Below are 27,314 nucleotides of genomic sequence, written 5' to 3'. Positions count from 1 at the left end.
TTTTTTTGTGATGACTGATCAAATACAACAACAACGTGTGGGGGGGGTTAATGTTTGGACAGTTGCTGTTGGTCTTTGTTGGTTTGACACTTTGACGATGACATATGGAAAACAGTGATTAAACTTCATGTAATGAAAGTTTGTGGCTCCGTCTGTGTGTGTGTGCAGCGAGTGACGGCTTCGTCGTTGATCTGCTGTGTGTTCACATAGGGAGTGTGTCTGCTGAGAAGCTGCTACGTGAGGTGATGACGTCTGTATTTCCTTGAATAAAAGAAGGTTCCTTCTCAACTAAATGCCAGAACACTATGATATGAAGCTGTGCATCTTCCTGTCCTACAATAATAACAATATAAACCTTGTTAAAACAAATGAATGGATTCAGTCGACAGAGAGATAGAGTGCGTTTTACTTTGAAACAGGAACAGGAAGTGTTGCAAATATTTATATTTGTGACTTATTCAACAGACATGGAAACTGTGGTAAAAGTATTTTCACTGTCTTTTTTGCTGTGACCTATGACTGACGTTATTAATTAAACACACAGTCACACGGAAGTCTCTCTCTGCTGTACTGCTGCACCAGCAGTAAAAGGTTTTCTATCTAAACCATGAGATTTCATTAATTTCTTCATCAAAGCCATCCACCTGTCTCTTAGACCCCATCCCAACCAGGCTGCTCAAGGATGTTCTACCTCTAGTTAGCCCTTCTTTTTTGACTATGATTAATCTGTCTTTATTATCAGGATTTGTACCACAGTCCTGTAAAGTAGCTGTAATTCAACCTCTACTTAAAAAGTCCACTCTAGATCCAGAGGTTTTAGCCAATTACAGACCAATATCAAATCTTCCCTTTCTCTCGAAGATCCTTGAGAAAGCTGTAGCCAATCAGCTGCGTGACTTTCTCCATAAGAACAGTTTATTTGAGGATTTTCAGTCAGGATTTAGAGTGCATCATAGCACAGAGACTGCACTAGTCAAAGTTACAAATGACCTCCTAATGGCTTCAGACAAAGGACTCATCTCTGAACTTGTCTTGTTAGATCTCAGTGCTGCATTCGACACCATTGACCATCAAATTCTTTTACAGAGACTGGAACATCAAATTGGCATCAAAGGAACCGCCTTAAGCTGGTTTAAGTCCTATTTTTTAGATTAATCTCAGTTTGTTCATATCAATGATGAATCCTCCGTACATACCAAAGTTTGTCACGGAGTCCCACAAGGTTCCATGTTAGGACCACTTCTATTCAGTTTATATATGATTCCTTTTGGGAACATTATTAAGAATCACTCCATTAATTTTCATTTTTATGCCGATGACACCCAATTATACTTATCGATCAAGCCTGATGAAACCAATCAGTTAATTAAACTTCAACAATGTCTTAAGGATATAAAAAGTTGGAAGACCTACAATTTTCTGATGCTAAATTCAGACAAGACTGAAGTTCTTGTAATTGGACCCAAAAACCTCAGAAACTCTCTTTCTAGAGACGTAGTTACTTTGGACGGGATCACCCTGGCCTCCAGCTCCACCATTAAGAATCTCGGAGTTGTTTTTGATCAGGATCTTTCCTTTAATGTCCATATAAAACAAATTTCAAAGACTGCTTTCTTCCACTTACGTAACATCGACGCATTGTTTCTGAAATGGATGCAGAAAAACTGGTCCATGCATTTGTTACTCCTAGGCTGGACTATTGCAACTCTTTGTTATCAGGTTGCTCCAATAAGTCTCTTAGGACTTTGCAGAATGCTGCTGCACGTGTTCTAACAGGAACCAAGATCAGAGATCACATCTCTCCCATTTTGGCTTCTTCACATTGGCTACCGGTTAAATCCAGAATAGAATTTAAAATTATCCTCCTCACATACAAAGCTCTTCATGGGCAAGCACCATCATATCTCAAAGAGCTCATAGTACCCTACTACCCCTCCAGAACACTACGCTCTCAGAATGCTGGGTTCCTTGTGGTTCCCATAGTCTCCAAAAGTAGATTGGGAGCCAGAGCTTTCAGTTATCAGGCTCCTCTTCTGTGGAACAAACTACCATTTTGGGTTCGGGAGGCAGACACGGTCAACACTTTTAAGAGTAGACTTAAGACTTTCCTCTTTGATAGAGCTTATAGTTAGGGCTGGCTCAGGTCAGCCCTTAGTTATGCTGCTATAGGATTAGACTGCCCCCCCCCCCCCCTCTCTCTCTATTCATCCCCATCTCTAAACATACATGTCTCATTAATGCATGTTACTAACTAAAATTCTTCCCTGGAGTTTCTGTGCTCTCTCGTCCAGCAGGTTCTCATGGTTCATGGCTGCTCCCTGTATTCGATCGTGGTTCCCACTACTGCCATGGCCCTGCCTGACATTCACTCTTGTTATTACTATTAGTCATAATTCCATGACATTAATATTAACTTGTTTATTATTGTATCATTGTTACATATTACCACCACTGCTACTGTAATCATTGTTTTTCATTGTAATTGTACAATCTGCTTCTGTTGCTTTGTTCTGTACATGTGACATCCATTGCAAGTCTGCCCGTCCTGGGAGAGGGATCCCTCCTCTGTGGCTCTCCCTGAAAGTGAGGGAGGATGGGACACTGACTGTGAGACTGACTGTGACAGAACCCCCCCGTCAAGGGACGGCTCCTGATATCCCAAAAAGCTGGCATGCAGGGTGGGGGGAAGAGAGACTGACTGTGACAATTACAATCATAATCCATCACCTCAATCCACCACCATGACACAATCTATCACTTCATTCCATCACCATGACACAATCTATCACTTCGATCACGATCCATCACCACTATCCATAGTCAGGATCCTCCATCACAATCCACCGTTACAATCACTATACGTGCTAGTGTACTTAGCACGATGTTACTAAATGACCATGCCTGCATGTGGTGAACACAACTCAGTGAAGATGGTTGTATTGAGAAAAGCTTGAGAAACACTGAACTTTACTCTTCTGCTGTGAATATAAACGTCTTTAAAATTTCACTGATTCATTTAGAATCGTGATGAGCTTTTACTGAGTGCTTAGTCTCAAGGAAAACATAACATCAATTTATATGCAGATGACACACAACTCTATTTCTCTTTTAACCCCAATGATTCTGATCAAGTCCTTAGAATTCTTGCAGTCAAATGAAAAGGAAAGAATCCAAAAACCCATGAACAAGAAACACTGTGCTAAAAGGCACTCAAAAAGTTAAATAGGCTGAACAGAAAAAAAGAGAAAGAACTAGAACTCACGAGAGAAGGGAACTGATGGTGGAGGAATGACGACAGGGTGGTGAGACGGCCAAGTAGACGACCACGAACTGACATAGACAAAGAGAAGCACAGAGACATATATACAGGGGAGGCAGGAGTGATTGGACACAGGTGAAACACATGAGGAACTGGTGCAGGCAATCACAAGGGTGGGAAACAGGACGAAGAAAGGAAGTACAGGTGGAAACACACAAGGAGCAAACCTTCAAAACTTCAACACTAATAGCCATTCCACTCTTTGTCAGACGGATCTCCTGAGGAAGATTGTTCCAAACTCCTCATCCTCTTTTAAAGAGACATTTTATACATGTGTTGTCTTAGTCCTTTGGGTCCTTTAAGTTGTATAAATATATTTTAATCTAGCTATGATCTTACCAACTGCTTTTTATTTATTTATGTGAGACTGTATTGTTTTACTCTTTTTGTATCAGTAACATTTGAATCCTTATATTTGTGTTCTTGTGTTTACTTTTAATTCTTTTCTACTGTTTGTCCTCAATTCTTCACTTTTAACTTGTAAAGCACCTTGTAACTGTGTTTTGAAAGGTGCTACATGAATCATTGAATAAACTTGTAGTAGTAGTAGTATAATGTACTCTAAGTGCTTCAGATGTCTCTCACCATGTGATTCTATTTAAAGAACAAAGATTCACATCATAGGTGGCAGTGATCATGTGATCAGTGTTGCCCTGCTGGCCAATCAACACAAGTCTTTACTCTGAAGAGAGGAGAAAGTGTCGGGCTGTTTGTCATTCAACACGACGATTTCAACATGATGACATCTCCGCAGTTCATTCTCTACCTGACATGTTTCCTCTTCGGGAAAATGGGTGAGTTGTGTGTTTTATAAATATTCAGTCGGTCCTGATGCTGTCACATAAAATTAACTGTTGTTTTGCTTTTCTCCTTTTTCTCTTCAGTTCAGATGCATCATTTTATCTTGTCTCATCAACACAGTCGATTTAAATCAGTTGATGTTGGAGACAACTTGACTTTCAAATGTTTCTATGAGAGGGAGGACAATAAGATATATTGGTTCAAGCAAACACCAGTACAGAAGCCTCGATTTATCTCAATCGCTTACAAATTCTCAAAAGATTTTTCATTATTGAATGAATTCAAGAACAATCCACGCTTCACTCTGGAATCTACTGATGTTGTGAGTCACCTAAATATCTCAGATGTGCAACTTTCAGACTCAGCTACTTACTACTGTTCAAAGAGTAATTCATTTGAGTTTGAGTTCACGGAGGGCGTCACTGTCAGTGTGAAAGGTTCAGGGTTTAACATCCAGGCTCTGGTGCATCAGTCTGAGAACATCCAGCCAGGAGGCTCTGTGACTCTCAGCTGTACAGTTCACACTGGGACCTGTGGTGGAGAACACAGTGTTTACTGGTTCAAGATCTCTGAAGAACCTCAGTCAGGACTCATTTACACCCACGGAGACAGGAAGGATCAGTGTGAGAGGAAACCTGACACACAGACAGACACCTGTGTCTACAACTTGTCAATGAGACTGAACCATTCTCATGCTGGGACCTACTACTGTGCTGTCGCTGCATGTGGACACATACTGTTTGGAAACGGGACCAAAGTGAACTTTAAAGGTAAAAAATAGTTTTTTAAAGATTGTCACATTTGTTAAATAGTGGTGGAAAGCTCAGTGATGTCTCCTGATGTCTGGCTCTCTGCAGAGGTGGTGGACTATATTCACTTGGTGTATTTCTTGAGTGGAGCTTTGGCGTTCACCACAATCCTGGTTGTTTCTCTGGCTTACACAACACAAAGAGCGTCCAAGACAAACTGCTGCCAGTGCTCAGGTGAGGTAATCCTCATCATTTATATTTGTTGGTGTGAATTCAGTTTGCATGATACTGAAGAACAGTAAAGACATTCATGAGTTAGTGTTGCAACATGTTACTTGAGCATCTAGATTCATTGAAAGACAGAAAGGGAAATCTCTTATGATGCATTCACACGTTGCAGGATTTGTGCTTATCCACGTTCACACTAACAAACACAACCCAGTGCTACCTGAAGCTGATCAGATTGAATTTGAGGCGAGTGTTGGGCCTTGGTGCCAGTTTGCGCTCTTCACAACGTCATTCTAGTTGTTCTCTAAAACAGATTTTAATAACATCATCATGCATTTAGATTTTATTATACTTATTTGTACATTGAAGAAAATAACCGTCATGAAAACATTGTCCATGCCACAGATTGAGAGTGGTAATAAAGTGCTGGTGTTTGTTTATGCAGTACTGCACCATGACTCAATCTCAATGAAGTGATGGACCAATTTACTTCATGACTTTTGATCCATCTAATAGAGTCACCCCACATCCAGTTCATCAGCTCATTGCATCTTGAATAAGACTTTTGTTGTTGTCTTTTGTCACAACTAGACTCTCAAGCAGCTGCAGCAGCTCTGAATATGGAGGTAAGTGTTAGTGTTGCACTACTTTAGTAGCTTTGAATTGCTACTACACACTTTTTTATATTTTTTGACCTATGAACTAAGAATTAAATCCTATGACTGATCTTTGATGAAATACATTAATGCTGGTTTCAATATCACATTTATTACATAATTTTTTTTTCCCAATCTACATTAAAGGGTTGAACATGGCTCATAACGCCACCTAGTGTTTCAAACCGTCTTGGAACTTGCAGGACCAATGCTTCCGTAGAGTAAACCATTTGGGACGTCTCTTCATCATGAAAGTTTTATATATATTTACACAGCGATATTTCTGTTGCAGAAGTGTGTGTGCTGCTACGGGAGTTGTTGACCATAGACAATATAGATAACTTAGCTTTAGCAAACTAATTCGTATGTCGTACATGTGTCTTAGCCCCACCTCCCAGCGCTGCATTCTAACAGCAGTTTTTAAATTTCCATGGACTTTGGGTGAAGTTAGACTTTAATAATTCTGTTCTCAACACTTGTCTACATCAGCTACGTTCAGACACATGTCCTCCTAATATGGAAAATGACTTTTATGTTTTATTAGCAGGTTCATCAAGATGCAGACAACCTACATTACGCTGCTTTAATGGAGCACAGGTTCAGCAGAGCAAGAAGACAAACAGACGGTGACAGGACTGAATGTGTGTACTCCAGTGTAAAGATCTAGAGCTGAACATGTTTCACTTCCATACATTCTGAATGTAAAGCTTTTTAATGCAAAACAAATAAAGATATTAAATCAGCCAAACTAATTTGATGTTGTCAGTTGCCATATTTTCCACTCCCACTAAATACAGAATATACTTCTTGAACTTAAACACATGTTTAAACATTTCGTACACCTCACATGTGAGGATCTTTATTTAGCCTCTGTGTGGTCGACAGTCTAAAGACCCTCTGCTCTCTTTGTCTGAGCACTTTCAAACAGGAAGTCTCTGCAGTGTCTTCACTTCACCCCAGCAGAATATTTCAAGTTAACAGTAATGAAATGACCAGAAGTTGCTCTCATCAAGCAGTGTCATGAAATAGGGATTCAAAGTGTTAAACTCACACATATCCACAAATAAAATGTGAAATCATTACTCATGAAATCATATTTATTACTCTATCAACCACATGGTAGCCATGATCCAGTCTGTGGGACTTGAAAGGGGCAGATGAAGCAATAGAACAAGTTCCCCACAGCCCACAGCAAAAAAAAAGAGATCTCACAAAATATGATCACATTTTCTGATGTAGTACACAAACCACTGCCCTCATCTTTGATGATATCTTTTTGTTTTCAAGTCACATGTTCTCCTACACACATTGGGATTGCTGTCGTCTGACAGCCCAAAGTGTTGACAGTAAACTGGCCCTTTAACCATTAACATGAAATACTAGCAGATAGTAACCAACTGACAGGAAGGATCTGGATCATTTCTGCCTTAGAAATTGACCTTAAGTTATTTTTACAGTTTGATAGCTCGGTAACTACAACATCCAATCTCCTGTACAGGTAAAATATCTGTAATCTTTGTGTTTGTTCTAGATGTTGCTTTAAATAAAAACGCTGTGATAGAACAATCTTTTCACAGCTTCCTGTATGGTCTACAGTCACAAGATGAGATTGTTGTATGCTTTGCCAAGAGTCGGATGTATTTTTGTTCATTAGCCTCTGCTCTGTGTTTTTGTGTCCGTGTGGTTTCAAGAAGGACCAAAGCAACCATCTATTTCTTTAAATAGTTAGATAGGTAGCCAACCTCATACTTATTTTTTTAAGTCCAGGCTAACTGATGTTTCACAACCAACAAAACACAAATAGAATAACATTTTCAAATTTGCCATTTGCAATCATGTACTGTTTGAAGCAATTGCATTGTTGTTGTGTTGTGCATTTTGTGTTTTCATTGTTTTCATTTTGATCCAGTCATGTTAAACTTTGACAGGGAGAAAATATGAGGGCTATGATATATACACCATGAATGTGTGTCATCTACATATCACGTCTGAAAGCTTGTTGCTGTTACTGACTTATATTAAAGTTGTTACCTCTGATAACGAGTTTACGTTTTCACCCTTGTCTTAGCTGGTTGGGAGAAGCGTAGGGCATGGGCCAAGAAATAAACCATTCATTTTGATGCATGTCTGGACAAAAGTGGCTGATCCAGGATTTTTTTCATCACTTTCTTCCGCATTGCAAGACAGGACTGATATTTTCACAGATTTGCCAGGGATTTATTCATGGATTCAATCTATTCATTCATCTTGATATAAAAAAATAACTGTGTAAAAGGGGGGGGGGGGGGGTTACAGATCTCTTGCATGTCAATCAAAAAAAATGATTTGTATGGCCCATATTCACAAATCACAAATTGTCTTATAGCGCTCAACAAGGTGCAGCATCCTCTGTCCTTAACCCTCAACAATAGTCCAGGATCAGTTGCCATTATGATCACGATCCATCACCACTATCCATGATCACAATCCACCATCACAATCCACCATTACTGTAACAGGTAAGGTTTGGACCCAAATGCAGCACACAAGCGTTGGACAGTTGGTTACAGTCTTTATTGTAGCGTAGCTCACAGCAGATCAGGCAGGCAGGCAATACAAAAACAGTCCGGAGATAAGTACTGGAAAGTCCTGACATGAAGGCGTTGAACAAACTCGCCAGTCTGGCATCAAGACGTAGAACAATCTGGCAACTGACTGAGAGAGGAGCTGGTGAATATATACTGGACTGACTGCAGGTGATGAGGAGCACCTGTATTGGCTTGATGAGAGGGTGTGGCTTGGCTGGCAGATGAAGCAGAGGCGGAGTCCATAGAAAAGTACTGAGAAGTGGGAGGATGGGACACTGACTGGGAGACTGACTGTGACAGAACCCCCCCCATCAAGGGACGGCTCCTGACGTCCCAAAAAGCCGGCATGCAGGGTGGGGGGAAGAGAGACTGACCGTGACAATGACAATCATAATCCATCACCTCAATCCACCACAACGATCACAATCTATCACTTCGATCACGATCCATCACCACTATCCATAGTCAGGATCCTCCATCACAATCCACCATTACAATCACTATACGTGCTAGTGTACTTAGCACGATGTTACTAAATGACCATGCCTGCATGTGGTGAACACAACTAAGTGAAGATGGTTGTGTTGAGAAAAGCTTGAGAAACACTGAACTTTACTCTTCTGCTGTGAATATAAACGTCTATAAAATTTCACTGATTCATTTAGAATCGTGAAGAGCTTTTACTGAGTGCTTAGTCTCAAGGAAAACATAACATCAATTTATATGCAGATGACACACAACTCTATTTCTCTTTTAACCCCAATGATTCTGATCAAGTCCTTAGAATTCTTGCAGTTAAATGAAAAGTAAAGAATCCAAAAACCCATGAACAGAGAAACACTGTGCTAAAAGGCACTCAAAAAGTTAAATAGGCTGAACAGAAAAAAAGAGAAAGAACTAGAACTCACGAGAGAAGGGAACTGATGGTGGAGGAATGACGACAGGGTGGTGAGACGGCCAAGTAGACGACCACACACTGACATAGACAAAGAGAAGCACAGAGACATATATACAGGGGAGGCAGAGGTGATTGGACACAGGTGAAACACATGAGGAACTGGTGCAGGCAATCACAAGGGTGGGAAACAGGACGAAGAAAGGAAGTAAAGGTGGAAACACACAAGGAGCAAACCTTCAAAACTTCAACACTAATAGCCATTCCACTCTTTGTCAGACGGATCTCCTGAGGAAGAGTGTTCCAAACTCCTCATCCTCTTTTAAAGAGACATTTTATACATGTGTTGTCTTAGTCTTTTGTCTCCTTTAAGTTGTATAAATATATTTTAATCTAGCTATGATCTTACCAACTGCTTTTTATTCATTTATGTGAGACTGTATTGTTTTACTCTTTTTGTATCAGTAACATTTGTATCCTTATATTTGTGTTCTTGTGTTTACTTTTGATTATTTTCTACTGTTTGTCCTCAATTTTACACTTTTAACTTGTAAAGCACCTTGTAACTGTGTTTTGAAAGGTGCTACATGAATCATTGAATAAACTTGTAGTAGCAGTAGTATAATGTACTCTAAGTGCTTCAGATGTCTCTCACCAAGTGATTCTATTTAAAGAACAAAGATTCACATCATAGGTAGCAGTGATCATGTGATCAGTGTTGCCCTGCTGGCCAATCAACACAAGTCTTTACTCTGAAGAGAGGAGAAAGTGTCGGGCTGTTTGTCATTCAACACGACGATTTCAACATGATGACATCTCCGCAGTTCATTCTCTACCTGACATGTTTCCTCTTCGGGAAAATGGGTGAGTTGTGTGTTTTATAAATATTCAGTCGGTCCTGATGCTGATTACGATTTCATTTCTGTCACATAAAATTAACTGTTATTTTGCTTTTCTCCTTTTTCTCTTCAGCTCAGATGCATCATTTTATCTTGTCTCATCAACACAGAGGATTTAGATCAGTTGATGTTGGAGACAACTTGACTTTCCAGTGTTTCTATGAGGGGGACAATACAATTTATTGGTACAAGCAAACACCAGGACAGAAGCCTCGAACTATATCAGTGACTTACAAAGTCACTAAAGATTGTTTGTTCAAGAATGAATTCAAGAACAATCCACGCTTCACTCTGGAATCTACTGATGTTGTGAGTCACCTAAATATCTCAGATGTGCAACTTTCAGTCTCAGCTACTTACTACTGTTTAAAGAGTAATTCATATGAGTTTGAGTTCATGGAGGGCGTCACTGTCAGTGTGAAAGGTTCAGGGTTGAACATCCAGGCTCTGGTGCATCAGTCTGAGAACATCCAGCCAGGAGGCTCTGTGACTCTCAGCTGTACAGTTCACACTGGGACCTGTGATGGAGAACACAGTGTTTACTGGTTCAAGAACTCTGAAGAACCTCAGTCAGGACTCATTTACACCCACGGAGACAGGAAGGATCAGTGTGAGAGGAAACCTGACACACAGACACACACCTGTGTCTACAACTTTTCAATGACACTGAACCGTTCTCATGCTGGGACCTACTACTGTGCTGTGGCTGCATGTGGACACATACTGTTTGGAAACGGGACCAAGCTGGATGTTGATGGTGAGTCTCATGTGATGAATAGTGATCATTACTTTAGGTTAAAAGTGTGTGACGTCTCCTGTCCTCTGTCTCTTTGCAGATGAGCTGGACAGGCTGGTGGTTTTCTTGAGTGCAACTTCGGCATTCACGACCGTGCTGAGTGTTTTACTGTCTTTCTCAATATGCATGATGAGGGTTCCAGGTAAATGCTACTATCTGTTCTACATGATCCCAGTGATCATTATATGACATTATTAAAAAGTCTTTCTGTCTTTTCAGATCCTTGTGCTCCATCCTCCAAATTAAATGCAAAGGTAAAGATGAGCTGTTGTGTTACTCTTCAAACACTTGTGCACATTGTCTGTCATGGTCAACAACTTGACTGAGTGTTTCTCATGCCCAGGATGAGCAGAGTGAAGACGACCCCTGCTACATTGCTCACAGGGAGATAAAGATGAACAGATCCAGAGGACAGAGGGATGATACCTGGAGTGAGTGTGTGTACTTGAGTGTGAGGCAGTAGAGCTGGACACCTTCTGTATTTGTCTCTGTGTCTAATCACCACATTAGTGTAGGTGTAACTATGTCTTTACTGACATCAGAACAGTTCTGTGTATAAGATGTTTACCTCCGTGTGAAACATGTAAAGCTTCAGTTTGCTATCATCTCAATAAAACTAGTTTTCCATTGTGTGTATGACTCTTTTCTACTGTGTCTGTTCATGCAAAGTAATGAAGGTAACAGTGGACGACGTGCATCCTGCCGCAGCATGAGCTTTCTTGTGAAGCCGAGTTTCACCGTTCACAGACCACACCTATCTGTCGGAAACATGGTGACCACATGCAAGCATCTTTTGATCATTTCCTTGTTTGCCCTAGTAGTGCTTTAGTTAGGTTTGCATGACTTATTATCATTGTGTGTACCAACCAAACATGTTATCTGCTGATGAGACAAAGTGATTTAAGACTATGTTCACCTCTATGAAGTGAGGACGTTGGCGGCAGCACTGATCTCAGAGATGCAGATCTCAAAACCTCAATATAGTTTAAAGCAAAAACTGCACAAGGCTCAGGGGAAAGACAAGTAATTTGAGTGAACTGAGCCTTTAATGTAGCGTGAGCAGCAGCAGGAGAAGAAAACTAAAGGAAATGATCGTGACAGCTTCACAGAATAAGTGGAAAGCTCATCTTTGGTAGAAAGGTTGTTGGAGACTAAAGGGCAGTAAGTGACGTAGCTCGACATTGTGAATAACAAAATCCTCTGAAGTTTCAGGATTAGAAAAGACAGATTATGAAAAATATAATTGGTGCTGAAAACTTGAACCATGAAGATGATAATGCTGATGACGAAGATGCAGACAACCTACATTACTCTGCTTTAATGGAGCACAGGTTCAGCAGAGCAAGAAGACAAACAGACGGTGACGGGAGTGAATGTGTGTACTCCAGTGTAAAGCAGTAGAGCTGAACATGTTTCACTTCCATACATTCTGAATGTAAAGCTTTTTAATGCAAAACAAATAAAGATATTAAATCAGCCAAACTAATTTAATGTTGTCAGTTGCCATATTTTCCACTCCCACTAAGTACAGAATATACTTCTTGAACTTAAACACGTTTAAACATTTCGTACACCTCACATGTGAGGATCTTTATTTAGCCTCTGTGTGGTCGACAGTCTAAAGACCCTCTGCTCTCTTTGTCTGAGCACTTTCAAACAGGAAGTCTCTGCAGTGTCCTCACTTCACCCCAGCAGAATATTTCAAGTAAACAGTAATGAAATGACCAGAAGTTGCTCTCATCAAGCAGTGTCATGAAATAGGGATTCAAAGTGTTAAACTCACACATATCCACAAATAAAATGTGAAATCATTACTCATGAAATCATATTTATTACTCTATCAACCACATGGTAGCCATGATCCAGTCTGTGGGACTTGAAAGGGGCAGATGAAGCAATAGAACAAGTTCCCCACAGCCCACAGCAAATAAAAAGAGATCTCACAAAATATGATCACATTTTCTGATGTAGTACACAAACCACTGCCCTCATCTTTGCTGATATCTTTTTGTTTTCAAGTCACACGTCGTAATAAACTATGAATGTGTGTCATGTACATGTCACGTCTGAAAGTTTCAAGAGCAGTTACTCTACAATGTGACTCTTAAAACTGTTTCCTCCACTAAGAAGTTATGTTTTCACCCCTGTCTTGTCTGGTTGGCTGGTTGGGAGAGGGATAGAGCATGGGCCAAGAAATAACCCGTTACATTTGGGTTCAGATCTGGACAAAAGGGGCTGATCCAAGATTTTTCCATCACTTTCTTCAACATTGTAAGAAACATAATCTCTTGCATAACAGGGAAGAGGTAGAGACCTGTAGTAGTAGTAGTATAATGTACTCTAAGTGCTTCAGATGTCTCTCACCATGTGATTCTATTTAAAGAACAAAGATTCACATCATAGGTAGCAGTGATCATGTGATCAGTGGTGTCCTGCTGGCCAATCAACACAAGTCTTTACTCTGAAGAGAGGAGAAAGTGTCGGGCTGTTTGTCATTCAACACGACGATTTCAACATGATGACATCTCCGCAGTTCATTCTCTACCTGACATGTTTCCTCTTCGGGAAAATGGGTGAGTTGTGTGTTTTATAAATATTCAGTTGGTCCTGATGCTGATTACGATTTCATTTCTGTCACATAAAATTAACTGTTGTTTTGCTTTTCTCCTTTTTCTCTTCAGTTCAGATGCATCATTTTATCTTGTCTCAACAAGAGAGTGGATTTACATCAGTTGATGTTGGAGACAACTTGACTTTCCAGTGTTTCTATGAGGGGGAGGACAATAAGATATATTGGTTCAAGCAAACACCAGGACAGAAGCCTCGATTTATCTCAATCGCTTACAAGTTATCAAAAACATTTTCATTATTAAACGAATTCAAGAACAATCCACGCTTCACTCTGGAATCTACTGATGTTGATAGTCAACTAAAAATCTCAGAAGTGCAACTTTCAGACTCAGCTACTTACTACTGTTCAAAGAGTAATTCATATGTGTTTGAGTTCATGGAGGGCGTCACTGTCAGTGTGAAAGGTTCAGGGTTGAACATCCAGGCTCTGGTGCATCAGTCTGAGAACATCCAGCCAGGAGGCTCTGTGACTCTCAGCTGTACAGTTCACACTGGGACCTGTGGTGGAGAACACAGTGTTTACTGGTTCAAGAACTCTGAAGAACCTCAGTCAGGACTCATTTACACCCACGGAGACAGGAAGGATCAGTGTGAGAGGAAACCTGACACACAGACACACACCTGTGTCTACAACTTGTCACTGAGACTGAACCGTTCTCATGCTGGGACCTACTACTGTGCTGTCGCTGCATGTGGACACATACTGTTTGGAAACGGGACCAAGCTGGACGTTGATGGTGAGTCACTACCAGAGACTGTCTCACTTGATGTATTGTGACAGTTGGGACCAAACAATTGGTAAAATCCTGTCCTGTCTGAATGTCCCTCCTGACGGTGACCCTACAATGCTTCACCACCAGTGGACGGTGGTGGTGTGCACCACAACTAAGTAGAATTTTTTATTCATGATTATTATTGGTGATGATAACGATGATCATAGTAATGGTTATAATATACTGTTATTAAAAATAACACTAGTGGTGACAAGACGTGAATTATTAAGTATGAGTGCAGCTTTTTTTCTTTTCTTTTTTTCCCTCAATGATCATATTATTATTACTGTTATTATTATTGTGATGGGGACATTATTGTTGTTATAGTGGTCAGATGGTTCATATCATTATATGATCATTATTATTACATGATTATTAGTTTTGTTATTATAATTATTAATACTATTTTTTCTTTTTATATAGAAATGTCTTGTCACTTGTCTTGCAAAGTTAAATTAAAAATTAAAAAAGAGGAAACAGAATTAATAGAATTTCTCCTGTTGCAGATGAGGTGAACTGGACGGTGTTTTTCCTGAGTGGAGCTTTGACATTCACCATCAGTGTTTTGCTGGCTGTGTTACTGTACAAGATAAACAAGAGAACATGCTGGAGATGTTCAGGTAACCACTCATCTCTAGATAGAGTTCAGTTTAGATTTTGAGCAAAATGATAATAATACATTTTATTTCACGGCACCTTTCTAGATAAGGACACCTTAAAACATTTCATAAATAAATGCATGAATCATAAAACATGAATTAAAGTTTCATGTTTCACATTAAATTAAAAACCAAGGTTCAAATCAGGTTAAGAGGTAAAGGCACCTAACAGTACATGTGTGGACAAAAGAGTGACTCAAAGTTTTTATATGTGTTTCATACCCAGAGTCTTGTACACAACCATCATCTCCTTCCACAACAAATGCAGAGGTAAATATAATCTTTTTAGTGTGAAATTTACATTCCACAACAAACACGTTTTTCATCAGGAGCCATCTTGATGTACTTATATGTCGTTTCTAGGGCAACCAAGATGCAGATGGCCTCCATTACGCTGCGTTAAATGTGAAAGTGGCCAGCAGATCAAGACGACAGAGGGACAACACCAGGGATGAATGTGTGTACTCAGGTGTTAAACTGTAGAATTGTGTGTTTTAGAACCGTCTTTGTTTGAGATGTGGGATTTCTCAGTCTTTCTTTAGTGGTGGAGCATGTTTCTGGTCTATTGTGCTTTTTTATCCTCTTTCCAAATATAAATGTTGCTTTTTTTGTGATTAATGATAAAATACAACAACAACGTGTGTGTGTGGGGGGGGGGGGGGGGGGGGGGCAATGTTTGGACAGTTGCTGTTGGTCTTTGTTGGTTTGACACTTTGACGATGACATGTGGAAAACAATGATTAAACTTCATGTAATGAAAGTTTGTGGCTCCGTCTGTGTGTGTGTGCAGCGAGTGACGGCTTCGTCGTTGATCTGCTGTGTGTTCACGTAGGGAGTGTGTCTGCTGAGAAGCTGCTACGTGAGGTGATGACGTCTGTATTTCCTTGAATAAAAGAAGGTTCCTTCTCAACTAAATGCCAGAACACTATGATATGAAGCTGTGCATCTTCCTGTCCTACAATAATAACAATATAAACCTTGTTAAAAAAAAATTAAATGGTTTCAGTCTACAGAGAGATAGAGTGCGTTTTACTTTGAAACAGGAACAGGAAGTGTTGCAAATATTTATATTTGTGACATATTCAACAGACATGGAAACTGTGGTAAAAGTATTTTCACCGTCTTTTTTGCTGTGACCTATGACTGACGTTATTAATTAAACACACAGTCACATTGAAGTCTCTCTCTGCTGTACTGCTGCACCAGCAGTAAAAGGTTTTCTATATAAACCATGAGATTTCAGCTCTTTTACACAACATGGATCTAATTAGCATGGGTACGACATGAGCATGTAAACTGGACTATGAGAACACCTACTGAGCAAAAGGCTACGACACGAGTTTATGTCACCGGTGTGTATCCACCATCTGCCCTGAAATGAATGTAAACAATGAAGCTAAGGAAGAATCAAACGTTTTAGCTCCTGTGTGTGTGTGTGTGTGTGTGCGTGTGTGAGTGTGTGTGTGTGTGTGCGTTTGTGGGGGAAGGTCATGGAGACACAAAGGTTGCAGAACACATCCAACACTTCAACATTGCATTTTAAATTTGTATTAGTAGTGCTCTCTTTTTGGTTTTTGTTTTATTTAGATAGTGATACTATCGACAGGAGGGGAAGTATCTGGACTTGATGGCTCATTGCCTCGTTGGTCCAGATCGTCCCATGCTATCTTTTTTTGGTCAGGCCTCCAAACTCTCTCAGATTACTTTAACATTTCTTTATTATTTGGTATTGTGAATAAATTCTTTATTTAATCGTGACTCTGGCGTGGTGTCCAATATAAACAAAATTGACATTGTTGTGGCTTTAACAGTTAGACAATTGAGTCTACCGCTTCATGCTCTTAAGTGTCTCTCTCTCTCACAAACACAGAAAAACACACTCAATGCTTCTCGCTCCCTCTCTGTTACACATGTGCACAGACACTCACATATAAAGTCTATTTTTGACTTGTGTTGGTCATGGTCAACTATTATTGACTACATTGGTAGATGGTTTTAACAGATAATACATTCATCTTTATTTTCATGACTTGTCACTAAAATAAGTGCTGGGACAGTAAAGTGTGAAATTAATTCACTGATATAGGTTTCACTGTTTCCAGGAAGCATCGTCTATGATCCCACATGGTCTAGCAATTACTGGTTTTAGCCCCTGCCACATATCCATAACTTTCATCAAATGGATACCAGAAATGACTGAACCTCTATCCCTCAAGAGAATAATGTATGAAATAAAAAAGAGATTTTTAATGATCTGATCTGTTCTGATAGTACAAACTGGCCAAGAATGGACCCAGCTGGTTCCAGTTGGTGCTGCTCTCCACCAGCAGGATGAGCGTATCTCCCTTCAAGATTCCCAGCTCAACATGGTTTATGGGAGGATCCTTGTCTGCTACATCCCCTGTAGTTCCAGCTACTTCAGCAGCCCCCGTCTCCTCACCTGGCGGAACCGGAGTGGTTCTCGGAGGATTCAGAAAACTGTTGAGCGATCCTGGGACAGTGTGGACTACATTTTGAGCTGCAAGCTGCCTCCTTACCCACAGAGAAAGCCAAACTAGCCATAATCATCACCCACTTGTCCGGCAGAGCAGAGGCGTGGGCTACAGCTGAATTTGCTCATAACTCCCCGGTGTGCCAATCCTCAGTCCTGTTCACAGAGGCCCTCTCCAAGATCTTCAACCTGACGAACCATTGCTGGGAGTCTTTCCAGAATTTGGTCACCATTAAACAAACTGTTATGGATTATGCTATCGAGTTTCAGACCTTAGCAGGTGATAGTGGCTGGAATGACAAAGTCTTGGTTGATACCTTCCAAAACGGACTATCAAACATAATCAAAGATTGCTGGGACCTACAACTGTGCTGTCGCTGCATGTGGACACATACTGTTTGGAAACGGCACCAAAGTGGACTTTAAAGGTAAAAAAAAGTTTTTTTAAAGATTGTGACATTTGTTAAATAGTGGTGGAAAGCTCAGTGATGTCTCCTGATGTCTGGGTCTCTGCAGAGGTGGTGGACTATCTTCACTTGGTGTATTTCTTGAGTGGAGCTTTGGCGTTCACCACAATCCTGGTTGTTTCTCTGGCTTACACAACACAAAGAGCGTCCAAGACAAACTGCTGCCAGTGCTCAGGTGAGGTAATCCTCATCATTTATATTTGTTGATGTGAATTCAGTTTGCATGATACTGAAGAACAGTAAAGACATTCATGAGTTAGTGTTGCAACATGTTACTTGAGCATCTAGATTCATTGAAAGACAGAAAGGGAAATCTCTTATGATGCATTCACACGTTGCAGGATTTGTGCTTATCCACGTTCACACTAAAACACAACCCAGTGCTACCTGAAGCTGATCAGTGGCCAGTTTGAGCACCCACTAGCTCGGACGGGTGCCAGGACCTGCCAGTGCTGATTGGCTTTCATGATATTGCATCACGCAAATGTTGTAGAAATATTTCAACTCAAGTTATAGACATGAATGACGTCAAGTTGGTCCAGCTCGATTGAATTAGAAGCGAGTGTTGGGCCTTGGTGCCAGTTTGCGCTCTTCACAACGTCATTCTAGTTGTTCTCTAAAACAGATTTTAATAACATCATCATGCATTTAGATTTTAATATACTTATTTGTACATTGAAGAAAATAACCGTCAAGAAAACATTGTCCATGCCACAGATTGAGAGTGGTAATAAAGTGAACAATGCTTCCGTAGAGTAAACCATTTGGGACGTCTCTTCGTCATGAAAGTTTTATATATATTTACACAGCGATATTTCTGTTGCAGAAGTGTGTGTGCTGCTACAGGAGTTGTTGACCATAGACCATATAGATAACTTAGCTTTAGCAAACTAATTCGTATGTCGTACATGTGTCTTAGCCCCACCTCCCAGAGCTGCATTCTCACAGCAGTTTTTAAATTTCCATGGACTTTGGGTGAAGTTAGACTTTAATAATTCTGTTTTCAACACTTGTCTACATCAGCTACGTTCAGACACATGTCCTCCTAATATGGCAAATGACTTTTATGTTTTATTAGCAGGTTCATCAAGATGCAGACAACCTACATTACTCTGCTTTAATGGAGCACAGGTTCAGCAGAGCAAGAAGACAAACAGACGGTGACAGGAGTGAATGTGTGTACTCCAGTGTAAAGCAGTAGAGCTGAACATGTTTCACTTCCATACATTCTGAATGTAAAGCTTTTTAATGCAAAACAAATAAAGATTTTAAATCAGCCAAACTAATTTGATGTTGTCAGTTGCCATATTTTCCACTCCCACTAAATACAGAATATACTTCTTGAACTTAACCACGTTATTTAATAATTCCGTACACCTCACATGTGAGGATCTTTATTTAGCCTCTGTGTGGTCGACAGTCTAAAGACCGCCTGCTCTCTTTGTCTGAGCACTTTCAAACAGGAAGTCTCTGCAGTGTCTTCACTTCACCCCAGCAGAATATTTCAAGTAAACAGTAATGATATTTCCAGAAGTTGCTCTCATCAAGCAGTGTCATGAAATAGGGATTCAAAGTGTTAAACTCACACATATCCACAAATAAAATGTGAAATCATTACTCATGGAATCATATTTATTACTCTATCAACCACATGGTAGCCATGATCCAGTCTGTGGGACTTGAAAGGGGCAGATGAAGCAATAGAACAAGTTCCCCACAGCCCACAGCAAATAAAAAGAGATCTCACAAAATATGATCACATTTTCTGATGTAGTACACAAACCACTGCCCTCATCTTTGCTGATATCTTTTTGTTTTCAAGTCACACGTCGTAATAAACTATGAATGTGTGTCATGTACATGTCACGTCTGAAAGTTTCAAGAGCAGTTACTCTACAATGTGACTCTTAAAACTGTTTCCTCCACTGAGGAGGTTATGTTTTCACCCCTGTCTTGTCTGGTTGGCTGGTTGGGAGAGGGATAGAGCATGGGCCAAGAAATAACCTGTTACATTTGGGTTCAGATCTGGACAAAAGAGGCTGATCCAAGATTTTTCCATCACTTTCTTCAACATTGTAAGACACATAATCTCTTGCATAACAGGGAAGAGGTAGAGACCTGTAGTAGTAGTAGTATAATGTACTCTTAGTGCTTCAGATGTCTCTCACCATGTGATTCTATTTAAAGAACAAAGATTCACATCATAGGTGGCAGTGATCTTGTGATCAGTGTTGCCCTGCTGGCCAATCAACACAAGTCTTTACTCTGAAGAGAGGAGAAAGTGTCGGGCTGTTTGTCATTCAACACGACGATTTCAACATGATGACATCTCCGCAGTTCATTCTCTACCTGACATGTTTCCTCTTCGGGAAAATGGGTGAGTTGTGTGTTTTATAAATATTCAGTTGGTCCTGATGCTGATTACGATTTCATTTCTGTCACATAAAATTAACTGTTTTGCTTTTCTCCTTTTTCTCTTCAGTTCAGATGCATCATTTTATCTTGTCTCAACAAGATAGTGGATTTAAATCAGTTGATGTTGGAGACAACTTGACTTTCAGGTGTTTCTATGAGAGGAGGGACAAGATGATTTATTGGTTCAAGAAAACACCAGGACAGAAGCCTCGAATTATCTCAGTGACTTACAAGTTATCAAAAACTTTTTCATTATTAAACGAATTCAAGAACAATCCACGCTTCACTCTGGAATCTACTGATGTTGTGAGTCACCTAAATATCTCAGATGTGCAACTTTCAGACTCAGCTACTTACTACTGTTTAAAGAGTCGTTCATATGTGTTTGAGTCTATGGAGGGCGTCACTGTCAGTGTGAAAGGTTCAGGGTTGAACATCCAGGCTCTGGTGCATCAGTCTGAGAACATCCAGCCAGGAGGCTCTGTGACTCTCAGCTGTACAGTTCACACTGGGACCTGTGATGGAGAACACAGTGTTTACTGGTTCAAGATCTCTGAAGAACCTCAGTCAGGACTCATTTACACCCACGGAGACAGGAAGGATCAGTGTGAGAGGAAACCTGACACACAGACACACACCTGTGTCTACAACTTGTCAATGACACTGAACCGTTCTCATGCTGGGACCTACTACTGTGCTGTCGCTGCATGTGGACACATACTGTTTGGAAACGGGACCAAGCTGGACGTTGATGGTGAGTCACTACCAGAGACTGTCTCACTTGATGTATTGTGACAGTTGGGACCAAACAATTGGTAAAATCCTGTCCTGTCTGAATGTCCCTCCTGACGGTGACCCAACAATGCTTCACCACCAGTGGACGGTGGTGGTGTGCACCACAACTAAGTAGAATTTTTTATTCATGATTATTATTGGTGATGATAACGATGATCATAGTAATGGTTATAATATACTGTTATTAAAAATAACACTAGTGGTGACAAGACGTGAATTATTAAGTATGAGTGCAGCTTTTTTTCTTTTCTTTTTTTCTCTCAATGATCATATTATTATTACTATTATTAATATTGTGATGGGGACATTATTGTTGTTATAGTGGTCAGATGGTTCATATCATAATATGATCATTATTATTACATGATTATTAGTTTTGTTATTATAATTATTAATACTATTTTTTCTTTTAATATAGAAATGTCTTGTCACTTGTCTTGCAAAGTTAAATTAAAAATTAAAAAAGATGAAATAGAATTACTAGAATTTCTCCTGTTGCAGATGAGGTGAACTGGACGGTGTTTTTCCTGAGTGGAGCTTTGACATTCACCATCAGTGTTTTGCTGGCTGTGTTACTGTACAAGATAAACAAGAGAACATGCTGGAGATGTTCAGGTAACCACTCATCTCTAGATAGAGTTCAGTTTAGCTTTTGAGCAAAATGATAATAACACATTTTATTTCACGGCACCTTTCTAGATAAGGACACCTTAAAACATTTCATAAATAAATGCATGAATTAAAGTTTCATGTTTCACATTAAATTAAAAACCAAGGTTCAAATCAGGTTAAGAGGTAAAGGCACCTAACAGTACATGTGTGGACAAAAGAGTGACTCAAAGTTTTTATATGTGTTTCATACCCAGAGTCTTGTACACAACCATCATCTCCCTCCACAACAAATGCAGAGGTAAATATAATCTTTTTAAGTGTGAAATTTACATTCCACAACAAATACGTTTTTCATCAGGAGCCATCTTGATGTACTTATATGTCGTTTCCAGGGCAACCAAGATGCAGATGGCCTCCATTACGCTGCGTTAAATGTGAAAGTGGCCAGCAGATCAAGACGACAGAGGGACAACACCAGGGATGAATGTGTGTACTCAGGTGTTAAACTGTAGAATTGTGTGTTTTAGAACCGTCTTTGTTTGAGATGTGGGATTTCTCAGTCTTTCTTTAGTGGTGGAGCATGATTCTGGTCTATTATGCTTTTTTATCCTTTTTCCAAATATAAATGTTGCTTTTTTTATGATTAATGATCAAATACAACAACAACGTGTGGGGGGGGGCAATGTTTGGACAGTTGCTGTTGGTCTTTGTTGGTTTGACACTTTGACGATGACAGTTGGAAAAAAATGATTAAACTTCATGTAATGAAAGTTTGTGGCTCCATCTGTGTGTGTGTGCAGTGAGTGACGGCTGCGTTGTTGATCTGCTGTGTGTTCACATAGGGAGTGTGTCTGCTGAGAAGCTGCTACGTGAGGTGATGACGTCTGTATTTCCTTGAATAAAAGAAAGCTGCTTTTGTCTCGTGTTGGTCATAGTCAACTAGTATTTGCTACATTGGTAAATGCTTTGAACAGATAATAAACCTCTTCTTTATTATCATGACTCGTCACTGTAATAAGTGCTTCAGTTACCTTTATTTGACATTCTATCCGTTTGCAATTAAACTTAAATTATATCATTTCTATTAATTGTAACATTTATGATAATTTTAATTGTTAATGACAATAAAGTAAAATGATCACATATTCATGTTACTGTATGTGTTCAGCATAATGGTGATCAGCTTCATGCCATGTATGTCATTACTGTGTGTACCTGTGATTTATTTATTCTGTGATTTAAAATATGTTGGTGAGATAAAGAGTCTCTCACAGTGTGAAATTTCTGAGAAGAACCCTAACTTGAAACATTGGTGGCAGTGAACATGTCATCACGTTTCTTCAGTAGGACACACAGAACAGTGTCACTGCAGATTAGCCAATCACAGTCTTGTCTCTGAAGACTGGAGAACGTGTCAAGATTCTTCTCATTTAAAACACAGGAATTCAAACATGATGACTTCTCTCAAGTTTGTCTTCTATCTCACATGTCTCTTCCCAGGGAACATGGGTGAGTTGTGTTTCTGTGACCTTTTCTTCACAATAACTCTTCATGCAATATCTCATCATATTTTCTTTCTATTTTCATTTCATCTGTTCTTATTCTCCTTGTCCTTCAGCTCACAGCTCATCTTATCTGCCCTCCATCGTGCATCAAGACAAACGGTCATTATCAGACAAAGTTGGAGACAATGTGACTTTGCCGTGTTTCTATAAAAGTGAGGATTCAGCATGGCTCCTCTGGTACAAACAAACTCCAGCACAGGAGGTTCATCTCCAGCTTTTACATGTTTAATGCCAAGACCACTTTTTTTAATGAATTCAAGGATGCTGGGTTCTGAAAAAGGCACACATCACTTGACGATTTCTAATCTGAAAGTTTCAGACTCTGGTACTTACTACTGCACACAGCTACATGTTCGTCTTGACGTTTGCACAGGGCGTCACTGTCAGTGTGAAAGGTTCAGGGTTGAACATCCAGGCTCTGGTGCATCAGTCTGAGAACATCCAGCCAGGAGGCTCTGTGACTCTCAGCTGTACAGTTCACACTGGGACCTGTGATGGAGAACACAGTGTTTACTGGTTCAAGAACTCTGAAGAACCTCAGTCAGGACTCATTTACACCCACGGAGACAGGAAGGATCAGTGTGAGAGGAAACCTGACACACAGACACACACCTGTGTCTACAACTTGTCAATGAGACTGAACCGTTCTCATGCTGGGACCTACTACTGTGCTGTGGCTGCATGTGGACATGTACTGTTTGGAAACGGGACCAAAGTGAACTTTAAAGGTAACAAGGAGTTTTTTAAAGATTGTCACATTTGTTAAATAGTGGTGGAAAGCTCAGTGATGTCTCCTGATGTCTGGCTCTCTGCAGAGGTGGTGGACTATCTTCCCTTGGTGTATTTCTTGAGTGGAGCTTTGGCGTTCACCACAATCCTGGTTGTTTCTCTGGCTTACACAACACAAAGAGCGTCCAAGACAAACTGCTGCCAGTGCTCAGGTGAGGTAATCCTCATTATTTATATTTGTTGTAATGAATTCAGTTTGCATGATACTGAAGAACAGTAAAGACTTTCATGAGTTAGTGTTGCAACATGTTACTTGAGCATCTAGATTCATTGAAAGACAGAAAGGGAAATCTCTTATGGTGCATTCACACGTTGCAGGATTTGTGCTTATCCACGTTCGCACTAAAACACAACCCAGTGCTACCTGAAGCTGATCAGTGGCCAGTTTGAGCACCCACTAGCATGGACTGGTGCCAGGACCTGCCAGTGCTGATTGGCTTTCATGATATCGCATCACGCAAATGTTGTAGAAATATTTCAACTCATGGTATATATTGAATTTGAGGGGAGTGTTGGTCCTTGGTGCCAGTGTGCACTCTTCAGAGTGCAATTCTAGTTGTTCTCTAAAACTGATTTAAATAACAGCATCATGCATTTAGATTTTATTATCCTAATTTGTACATTGAAGAAAATAACTGTCATAAAAACATTGTCCATGTGTAACAGAGGTTCTGTGGTTATAATTCCACTTTCCACAATTTATTTATTTAATGGTTGGGGAATAAAGTTTAAGGGCGCCCTCCTCCAGAGTGCCGTACGTTACGACATTACGCACTACCGGAAGGAGAATTAGACCCATGAACGGAAGAGAGATGAACCAAGCATGGGTAGGAGTTTCCGGTGGCTGCTTTGGACATCGAACGCAAGTGCTGAGACACACTGAAACAGTTTTGGACATCTTACCATTTTTGGCACTCCTTCGGAGTTTCCCCAAGATGCTTTACCGACGAAGCTGTTTTGAACTGTGTTTTGAACCATAACTGACCCACTGTTCTTATTTTTGAATTGCAATAAAATGGCGATAGCATGAAGTTCTTGTCCGTGCTAATTAAACACAACGCAGAGTCAAAAACTATTTGAACCAGACAGCTGCAGCAGAGTGCAGCTAAGCATGGGTTACACATGCCACAGATTGAGAGTGGTAATAAAGTGCTGGTGTTTGTTTATGCAGTACTGCACCATGACTCAATCTCAATGAAGTGATGGACTCATTTACTTCATGACCTTTGATCCATCTAATAGAGTCACCCCACATCTAGTTCATCAGCTCATTGCATCTTGAATAAGACTTTTGTTGTTGTCTTTTGTCACAACTAGACTCTCAAGCAGCTGCAGCAGCTCTGAATATGGAGGTAAGTGTTATTGTTGCACTACTTTAGTAGCTTTGAATTGCTACCACACACTTTTTGATATTGTTTGACCAATGAACTAAGAATTAAATCCTTTGATGAAATAGATTAATGCTGGTTTCAATATCACATTTATTACATTCATTGTTTTTTTCCCAATCTACATTAAAGGGTTGAACATGGCTCATAACGCCACCTAGTGTTTCAAACAAACTTGGAACTTGCAGGACCAATGCTTCCGTAGAGTAAACCATTTGGGACGTCTCTTCGTCATGAAAGTTTCATATATATTTACACAGCGATATTTCTGTTGCAGAAGTGTGTGTGCTGCTACAGGAGTTGTTGACCATAGACAATATAGATAACTTAGCTTTAGCAAACTAATTCGTATGTCGTACATGTGTCTTAGCCCCACCTCCCAGCGCTGCATTCTAACAGCAGTTTTAAAATTTCCATGGACTTTGGGTGAAGTTAGACTTTAATAATTCTGTTCTCAACACTTGTCTACATCAGCTACGTTCAGACACATGTCCTCCTAATATGGAAAATGACTTTTATGTTTTATTAGCAGGTTCATCAAGATGCAGACAACCTACATTACGCTGCTTTAATGGAGCACAGGTTCAGCAGAGCAAGAAGACAAACAGACGGTGACAGGAGTGAATGTGTGTACTCCAGTGTAAAGTAGTAGAGCTGTACATGTTTCACTTCCATACATTCTGAATGTAAAGCTTTTTAATGCAAAACAAATAAAGATATTAAATCAGCCAAACTAATTAGATGTTGTCAGTTGCCATATTTTCCACTCCCACTAAATACAGAATATACTTCTTGAACTTAACCACATGTTTAAACATTCCGTACACCTCACATGTGAGGATCTTTATTTAGCCTCTGTGTGGTCGACAGTCTAAAGACCCTCTGCTCTCTTTGTCTGAGCACTTTCAAACAGGAAGTCTCTGCAGTGTCTTCACTTCACCCCAGCAGAATATTTCAAGTAAACAGTAATGAAATGACCAGAAGTTGCTCTCATCAAGCAGTGTCATAAAATAGGGATTCAAAGTGTTAAACTCACACATATCCACAAATAAAATGTGAAATCATTACTCATGAAATCATATTTATTACTCTATCAACCACATGGTAGCCATGATCCAGTCTGTGGGACTTGAAAGGGGCAGATGAAGCAATAGAACAAGTTCCCCACAGCCCACAGCAAATAAAAAGAGATCTCACAAAATATGATCACATTTTCTGATGTAGTACACAAACCACTGCCCTCATCTTTGCTGATATCTTTTTGTTTTCAAGTCACACGTCGTAATAAACTATGAATGTGTGTCATGTACATGTCACGTCTGAAAGTTTCAAGAGCAGTTACTCTACAATGTGACTCTTAAAACTGTTTCCTCCACTAAGAAGTTATGTTTTCACCCCTGTCTTGTCTGGTTGACTGGTTGGGAGAGGGATAGAGCATGGGCCAAGAAATAACTCATTACATTTGGGTTCAGATCTGGACAAAAGGGAATCCAAGATTTTTCCATCACTTTCTTCGACATTGTAAGACACATAATCTCTTGCATATCAATCAATCACATTTTATTTGTATGGCCCATATTGACAAATCATAATTTGTCTCATAGGGCTTAACAAGGTGCAACATCCTCTGTCCTTAACCCTCAACAAGAGGAAGGAAAAACTACCCAAAAAAAAACAGGGTAAAAGAAAAGGTAGAGACCTCAGAGAGAGTCACATGTGAGGGATCCCTCGCCCAGGACGGACAGAAGTGCAATATGTAATGGGTGTGGTTTGGACCCAATAGCAGCACAAAGACATGCGGCTATCCTTGGTAACAAAC

General features: G+C 39.9%; 4 protein-coding genes and 1 pseudogene across 4 annotated transcripts; all 5 read left to right on the top strand.

Moving 5' to 3' along the window:
* The first annotated feature begins 4,029 nt into the window (after positions 1–4,029).
* LOC138406485 (uncharacterized) lies at positions 4,030–5,303 on the top strand. Its single transcript, XM_069518830.1, has 3 exons — positions 4,030–4,113; positions 4,204–4,890; positions 4,978–5,303. Exons 1-3 carry the CDS (start codon positions 4,056–4,058, stop codon positions 5,169–5,171), a joined length of 939 nt encoding a protein of 312 aa, XP_069374931.1. The 5' UTR covers positions 4,030–4,055; the 3' UTR covers positions 5,172–5,303.
* A 4,703-nt stretch (positions 5,304–10,006) lies between these two features.
* On the top strand, positions 10,007–11,542 carry LOC138406452 (uncharacterized). Its single transcript, XM_069518776.1, has 5 exons — positions 10,007–10,079; positions 10,188–10,871; positions 10,951–11,052; positions 11,130–11,164; positions 11,254–11,542. Exons 1-5 carry the CDS (start codon positions 10,022–10,024, stop codon positions 11,371–11,373), a joined length of 999 nt encoding a protein of 332 aa, XP_069374877.1. The 5' UTR covers positions 10,007–10,021; the 3' UTR covers positions 11,374–11,542.
* A 1,883-nt stretch (positions 11,543–13,425) lies between these two features.
* Positions 13,426–19,132, top strand: LOC138406453 (uncharacterized). Its single transcript, XM_069518777.1, has 4 exons — positions 13,426–13,483; positions 13,592–14,278; positions 17,981–18,111; positions 19,013–19,132. The coding sequence occupies exons 1-4, from the start codon at positions 13,426–13,428 to the stop codon at positions 19,130–19,132; spliced, it is 996 nt and encodes a 331-aa protein (XP_069374878.1).
* A 1,118-nt stretch (positions 19,133–20,250) lies between these two features.
* On the top strand, positions 20,251–22,265 carry LOC138406668 (uncharacterized). Its single transcript, XM_069519252.1, has 5 exons — positions 20,251–20,317; positions 20,414–21,100; positions 21,643–21,756; positions 22,008–22,051; positions 22,146–22,265. Exons 1-5 carry the CDS (start codon positions 20,251–20,253, stop codon positions 22,263–22,265), a joined length of 1,032 nt encoding a protein of 343 aa, XP_069375353.1.
* A 939-nt stretch (positions 22,266–23,204) lies between these two features.
* LOC138406479 (immunoglobulin kappa light chain-like) lies at positions 23,205–26,144 on the top strand (annotated as a pseudogene).
* The last annotated feature ends 1,170 nt before the right edge of the window (positions 26,145–27,314 follow it).

Source organism: Paralichthys olivaceus, chromosome 22 (assembly GCF_024713975.1).
Source record: "Paralichthys olivaceus isolate ysfri-2021 chromosome 22, ASM2471397v2, whole genome shotgun sequence".
NCBI classification, from domain to species: Eukaryota; Metazoa; Chordata; class Actinopteri; order Pleuronectiformes; family Paralichthyidae; genus Paralichthys; species Paralichthys olivaceus.
This window is presented reverse-complemented; position numbering and strand designations above follow the sequence as displayed.

Coding starts and splice junctions, on each gene's coding strand:
- LOC138406452 (XM_069518776.1), top strand. CDS start 10,022: ATGATGACATCTCCGCAGTTCATTCTCTACCTGACATGTTTCCTCTTC. Junction 11,053..11,129: donor ATGCATGATGAGGGTTCCAG/GTAAATGCTACT, acceptor CTGTCTTTTCAG/ATCCTTGTGCTCCATCCTCC. Junction 11,165..11,253: donor CCTCCAAATTAAATGCAAAG/GTAAAGATGAGC, acceptor TCTCATGCCCAG/GATGAGCAGAGTGAAGACGA.
- LOC138406485 (XM_069518830.1), top strand. CDS start 4,056: ATGATGACATCTCCGCAGTTCATTCTCTACCTGACATGTTTCCTCTTC. Junction 4,114..4,203: donor TTTCCTCTTCGGGAAAATGG/GTGAGTTGTGTG, acceptor TTTTCTCTTCAG/TTCAGATGCATCATTTTATC. Junction 4,891..4,977: donor GACCAAAGTGAACTTTAAAG/GTAAAAAATAGT, acceptor GGCTCTCTGCAG/AGGTGGTGGACTATATTCAC.
- LOC138406453 (XM_069518777.1), top strand. CDS start 13,426: ATGATGACATCTCCGCAGTTCATTCTCTACCTGACATGTTTCCTCTTC. Junction 13,484..13,591: donor TTTCCTCTTCGGGAAAATGG/GTGAGTTGTGTG, acceptor TTTTCTCTTCAG/TTCAGATGCATCATTTTATC. Junction 14,279..17,980: donor GACCAAGCTGGACGTTGATG/GTGAGTCACTAC, acceptor GGGTCTCTGCAG/AGGTGGTGGACTATCTTCAC.
- LOC138406668 (XM_069519252.1), top strand. CDS start 20,251: ATGATGACATCTCCGCAGTTCATTCTCTACCTGACATGTTTCCTCTTC. Junction 20,318..20,413: donor CGGGAAAATGGGTGAGTTGT/GTGTTTTATAAA, acceptor TTTTCTCTTCAG/TTCAGATGCATCATTTTATC. Junction 22,052..22,145: donor CCTCCACAACAAATGCAGAG/GTAAATATAATC, acceptor TGTCGTTTCCAG/GGCAACCAAGATGCAGATGG.